The 6,119-nt window shown below is 39.9% G+C and overlaps 1 protein-coding gene across 1 annotated transcript; it reads left to right on the top strand.

Annotated features, from left to right (window-relative positions):
* The first annotated feature begins 392 nt into the window (after positions 1-392).
* LOC120990979 (piggyBac transposable element-derived protein 4-like) lies at positions 393-2,126 on the top strand. Its single transcript, XM_040419871.1, has one exon. The coding sequence runs from the start codon at positions 393-395 to the stop codon at positions 2,124-2,126; it is 1,734 nt and encodes a 577-aa protein (XP_040275805.1).
* The last annotated feature ends 3,993 nt before the right edge of the window (positions 2,127-6,119 follow it).

Genomic DNA, 6,119 nt, shown 5'->3' with positions numbered 1-6,119 from the left:
CGGGGTTAATTTTCGCTGCCAGAAGCGGTAACCCCGAGTCACGCTCGGGGTACATTGCAGAGGGAGCGGCGGGTGTCTTTACCTAATCCCGATGTTCCCCGCTGTGATCGCCGGTGAGAGCTCCGGCGGATGTCTCATCTCTCTTCCTGGTTTCGTCTCTGTGAGCCGCAGCGCCTCACAGAGGCGGAACTGGGCGGGAGATTCAAAAAAAAAAAAAAAAAAATACATTGTATAAAAGTCAAACACACACATAAAGTTAGGTGATACAGTGAAATCCTGTCAGATTACACTATCACCTCAGATTTGACAGATTTGACATCTGATCATTCTACACTGCCCTGGCTGCCCTTTTAGCTGTTTTTTCTAAGCAAAAAAAAAATATATTTTTTACCATGGCATCAAAGCGTCACTTTAGCATCACCAAAGCGGGTTTGGATCAGATAATTGACAGCGACAGCGACACAGAGCCCCTCGCAGAATTGAGCGACAGCGATAGCGATTCGTGGAAAGATTCGTCATCCGACTCTGACCAGAGAAGTGGCGACAGCGACGAATCTTCACTTGAGCTCAGTGAGGTGCGCTCTTGGTGCCCTATTGATTGCGGTATGGATGCAGTACCACCGCCAAGATTCCCGTTTACAGGATCGCCTGGGATGAAGGTAGACGTTGATCACAATGATCCTTTGGCGTACCTAAAATTATTTCTGACGGATGACGTCATTGAAAAGATTGTCACGGAGACAAACCGCTACAAAGAGCAGCAATCCACTACTCTGCACAGCAGATTTTCCAGAACCAGAAAATGGGAACCGGTGAGTAAGGAGGACATATGGAAATTTCTGGGGCTAATACTTCTTCAGGGGGTGGTGGGGAAACCCCTGCAGAAATGGTACTGGACTACCAATAAATTGCTGGCAACCCCATTTTTTGGCACCATCATGTCCGAGTACCGATTTTCCCTCATAATGAAGAATTTACACTTCACCAACAATGAGGAATTTGACGAAGCCACACATCCAGCGCCAAAACTGAAGAAGATCTGGGAAGTATTCCAAATGATCATAACCAATTTCCAGCAGGCCTATGTGCCAGACAGAGACATTAGCATTGATGAAAGTCTGATGGCTTACAAAGGACGCCTCAGCTGGATTCAATACATCGCATCCAAGAGAGCGCGGTTTGGAATAAAATCCTATATGCTCTGCGAGTCTACAACTGGCTATATATGGAATTCCATCATATACACCGGCAAAGGAACACAATTCAACCCCAGGTACAGCGGCTATGGGATGGCAACGTCATCAGTCCTTTCACTGCTTGAACCATTGCTCAATCAGGGGTATTGTGTGACAACAGACAACTTTTACACGTCGCCTGAGCTGTACGAGTTTCTACTAAAAAACAAGACTGACGCATATGGAACCGTTAGGGCCAACCGACGTGGCCTGCCATGTATGTTTTCCAAGAAAAAACTGAAAACAGGAGAAATGGTGGCCTGGCAGAAAGGAAAGATGATGGCAATGCGTTGGCGTGACAAAAAAGACGTGTGCCTAATGAGTACAGTACATAACACCTCCACTACCACGGTCCACACAAGAGGTGGGAAAGATGTCATAAAGCCACAACTTGTGATCGACTATAATAACACCATGGGAGGAGTCGATAGAGCCGATCAGGCGATGACATTCTATCCAGCTATGCGGAAGCAACAAAAAAAATACTACAAAAAAATATTCAGGCATCTCCTGGAACAATGTCTGTGGAATGCCTATATACTGCACAGAGGAAAGAGTGACAAGCCTCTTGTTCACTCTGACTTCATCTGGAAGGTGGCGGAGCAGATTTTTGTGAACTACCAAACGCCATCAGTGGCCGTGAACAGATCTGGACGTCGCGCTGTTGACGTTGTAAACCCAGAGAGGCTGACTGGTCGTCACTTTATGGATTACATCCCGCCAAGCGCAAAAAAGGCAGCACCTACAAGGATGTGTGTAGTTTGCTGCTCAAAGCGAGATGGAAATGGAAAAAAAATCCGAAAGGAAACCAGGTTCCATTGCCCTGATTGTGACGTTGGTCTATGTGCAGTCCCATGTTTCAAAATTTACCACACCCAGGATGTTTACTGAATTTTCTTTTGTTTGACAAATTTCATTATTTATTACATTACTGAATAAAATTATATTATTTATTAGATTATAACTCATGATTTTATTTTTTCGAACTTTATCACATCTGAGAGGTCTACTAGAGTCTTTATTGGTCAGGTTTAAGTAAGTAATTACTAAGAATTGCAGGCCTACAATACATAACACCAAATTTCCATGCAAAAAAATGGTACCGCTTTTGGAACAAAATTCCTGACATAATCATACCGCCAGGGAGGTTAAGGACTTGGCCATTTTTTGCAAATCTTACCAGTGTCACTTTAAGTGCTAATAACTTTAAAACGCTTTGACTTATCCAGGCCATTCTGAGATAGTTTTTTCGTCACATATTGTACTTCATGACACTGGTAAAATGAAGTAAAAAAAATTCATTTTTATTTATAAAAAAATACCAAATTTACCAAAAATTTGTAAAAAATTGCAAATTTCCAAGTTGCAATTTCTCTACTTCTATAATACATAGTAATACCTCCAAAAATAGTTATTACTTTACATTCCCCATATGTCTACTTTATGTTTGGATCATTTGGGGAATGATATTTTATTTTTTGGGGATGTTACAAGGCTTAGAAATTTAGTAGCAAATCTTGATATTTTTCAGACATTTTCAAAAACCCAATTTTTAGGATCCAGTTCAGGTCTGAAGTCACTTTGCGAGGCCTACATAATAGAAACCACCCAAAAATGACCCCATTCTAGAAACTACACCCCTCAAGGTATTCAAAACTGATTTTACAAACTTTGTTAACTCTTTAGGTGTTCCACAAAAATTAATGAAAAATAGAGATACAATTTCAAAATTATACTTTTTTGGCAGATTTTCCATTTTAATAATTTTTTTCCAGTTACAAAGCAAGGGTTAACAGCCAAACCAAACTCAATATTTATGGCCCTGATTCTGTAGTTTACAGAAAAACCCCATATGTGGTCGTTAACTACTGTACGAGCACACGCCAGGGCGCAGAAGGAAAGGAATGCCATAAGGTTTTTGGAAGGCAGATTTTGCTGGACTGTTTTTTTTTACACCATGTTCCATTTGAAGCCCCCCGATGCACCCCTAGAGTAGAAACTCCATAAAAGTGACCCTATCTAAGAAACTACACCCCTCAAGGTATTCAAAACTGATTTTACAAACGTCGTTAACCCTTTAGGTGTTCCACAAGAATTAATGGAAAATAGAGATACAATTTCAAAATTTCACTTTTTTTGGCAGATTTTCCATTTTTTTAAATTTTTTTTTACTTTTACAAAGCAAGGGTTAACAGCCAAACAAAACTTATTATTTATGGCCCTGATTCTGTAGTTTACAGAAACACCCCATATGTGGTCGTAAACTGCTGTACGGGCACACGGCAGGGCGCAGAAGGAAAGGAATGCCATACGGTTTTTGGAAGGCAGATTTTGCTGGACTGTTTTTTTTTGACACCATGTCCCATTTGAAGCCCCCCTGATGCACCCCTAGAGTAAAAACTCAAAAAAAGTGGCCCCATTTTAGAAACTACGGGATAGGGTGGCAGTATTGTTGGTACTAGTTTAGGGTACATATGATTTTTGGTTGCTCTATATTATACTTTTTGTGAGGCAAGATAACAAGAAATAGCTGTTTTGGCACCGTTTTTATTTTTTGCTATTTACAACATTCATCTGACAGGTTAGATCATGTGATATTTTTATAGACCTGGTTGTCACGGATGCGGCGATACCTAATATGTATCCTTTTTTTTATTTATATAAGTTTTACACAATGATTTCTTTTTTTAAGCAAAAAAAAAATCATGTTTTAGTGTTTCCATAGTCTGAGAGCCATAGTTTTTTCAGTTTTTGGGCGATTATCCTAGCTAGGGTCTCATTTTTTGCGGGATGAGATGACGGTTTGATTGGCTCTATTTTGGGGTGTATATGACTTTTTGATTGCTTGGTATTACACTTTTTGTGATGTAAGGTGACAAAAAATGGTTTATTTAGCACAGTTTTTATTTTTTATTTTTTACGGTGTTCATCTGAGGGGTTAGGTCATGTGACATTTTTATAGAGCCAGTCTATATGGATGCGGCGATACCAAATATGTATATTTATTTATGTAAGTTTTACACAATAACAGCTTTTTTTTTTTTTTATTATGTTTTAGTGTCTCCATATTCTGAGCCATAGTTTTTTTTTTTTTTTTAAGCAATTATCTTAGGTAGGGGCTCATTTTTTGCAGGATGAGGTGACGGTTAGATTGGTACTATTTTGGTGGGCAAACGCCTTTTTGATCGCTTGCTGTTGTACTTTTTGTGATGTAAGGTGACAAAAAAATGGTTTATTTAGCACAGTTTTTATTTTTTATTTTTTACGGTGTTCATCTGAGGGGTTAGGTCATGTGATATGTTTATAGAGCCGGTCGATACGGACACGGCGATACCTAATATGTATACATCCAATACTTCTGTATTGTAATGCATTGGCTGTATGAGTAATACTGTGTGTATTACTCATACAGCTTCCGGCCTGTGAGATCCAGGGGGCTGGATCTCACAGGCTCTTCACCGGAAGGCAGCGCGATGCCTCAGGAAGGCATCGCGCTGCCTTCCATGCCATCGGGTCCCCCCTACAGCCCCATGGGGAACCGATGGCACCACCGCCGCCGCCTCTGCACCAGGTAAAAGCCGCAAACCGCAGGTCTGAATTGAGTAGGGCGTAGAGGGAAAGGTGCGCCGTATGGTTTTTGGAAGGCAGACTTTGCTGGACTGGTTTATTTGCATCATGTCCCATTTGAAGCCCCCCTGATTCACCCCTAGAGTAGAAACTCCATAAAAGTGACCCCATTTAAGAAACTACATCCCTCAAGGTATTCAAAACTGATTTTACAAACTTTGTTAACCCTTTAGGTGTTGCACAAGAGTTATTGGCAAATGGAGATGAAATTTGAGAATTTAAATTTTTGGGCAAAATTTTCCATTTTAATCAATTTTTTCCAGTAACAAAGCAAGGGTTAACAGCCAAACAAAATGCTATATTTATTGCCCCGATTCTGTAGTTTGCAGAAACACCCCATATGTAGCCGTAAACTACTGTACGGGCACACAGTAGGGCGTAGAGGGAAAGGTGCGCCGTATGGTTTTTGGAAGGCAGATTTTGCTGGACTGGTTAATTTACACCATGTCCCATTTGAAGCCCCCCTGATGCACCCATAGAATAGAAACTCCATAAAAGTGACCCCATTTTGAAAAAAAATGGGATAAGGTGGCAGTTGTGTTTGGACTATTTTTAGGGTACATCTGATTTTTGGTTTATCTATATTACATTTTTGTGAGGCAAGGTTACCAAAAATAGAAATTCTGAAATATCATCTCCATTTTCCATAAACTGTTGAGGAACACCTAAAGGGTTAATAAAGTTTGTAAAATCAGTTTTGAATACCTTGATGGGTGTAGTTTCTTAGATGGGGTCGCTTTTATGGAGTTTCTACTCTAGGGGTGCATCAGGGGTGCTTCAAATGGGACATGGTGCCTAAAAAAAGGCCATCAAAATCTGCCTTTCAGAAACCATACGGCGTTCCTTTCCTTCTGCGCCCTGCCGTTTGGTCATACAGCAGTTTACGACCACATATGGGGTGTTTCTGTAAACTGCAGAATCAGGGTAATAAATATTAAGTTTTGTTTGGCTGTTAACCCTTGCTTTGTTATTGGAAAAAAAAACGGATTAAAATGGAAAATTTGCCAAAAACTTGCTGTTTTGGCACTGTTTTTATTTTATTTTTTTGACCGTGTTCATCTGAGGGGTTAGGTCATGAGGTATTTTTATAGAGCAGATTCTTATGGACGCGGCGATACCTAATATGTCTACTTTTTAAAATTTATTTATGTTTTACACTATATTATCTTTTTATAAACAAAAAATAACATTTTAGTATCTCCATAGTCTAAGAGTCATTTTTTTTTTAGTTTTTAGGTAGGGGCTAATTTTTTCAGG

This window comes from Bufo bufo, chromosome 2 (genome assembly GCF_905171765.1).
Source record: "Bufo bufo chromosome 2, aBufBuf1.1, whole genome shotgun sequence".
Lineage (NCBI taxonomy): Eukaryota > Metazoa > Chordata > Amphibia > Anura > Bufonidae > Bufo > Bufo bufo.
Note: the sequence above shows the minus strand (reverse complement) of the source record. Positions and strands in the feature narration are given on the sequence as shown.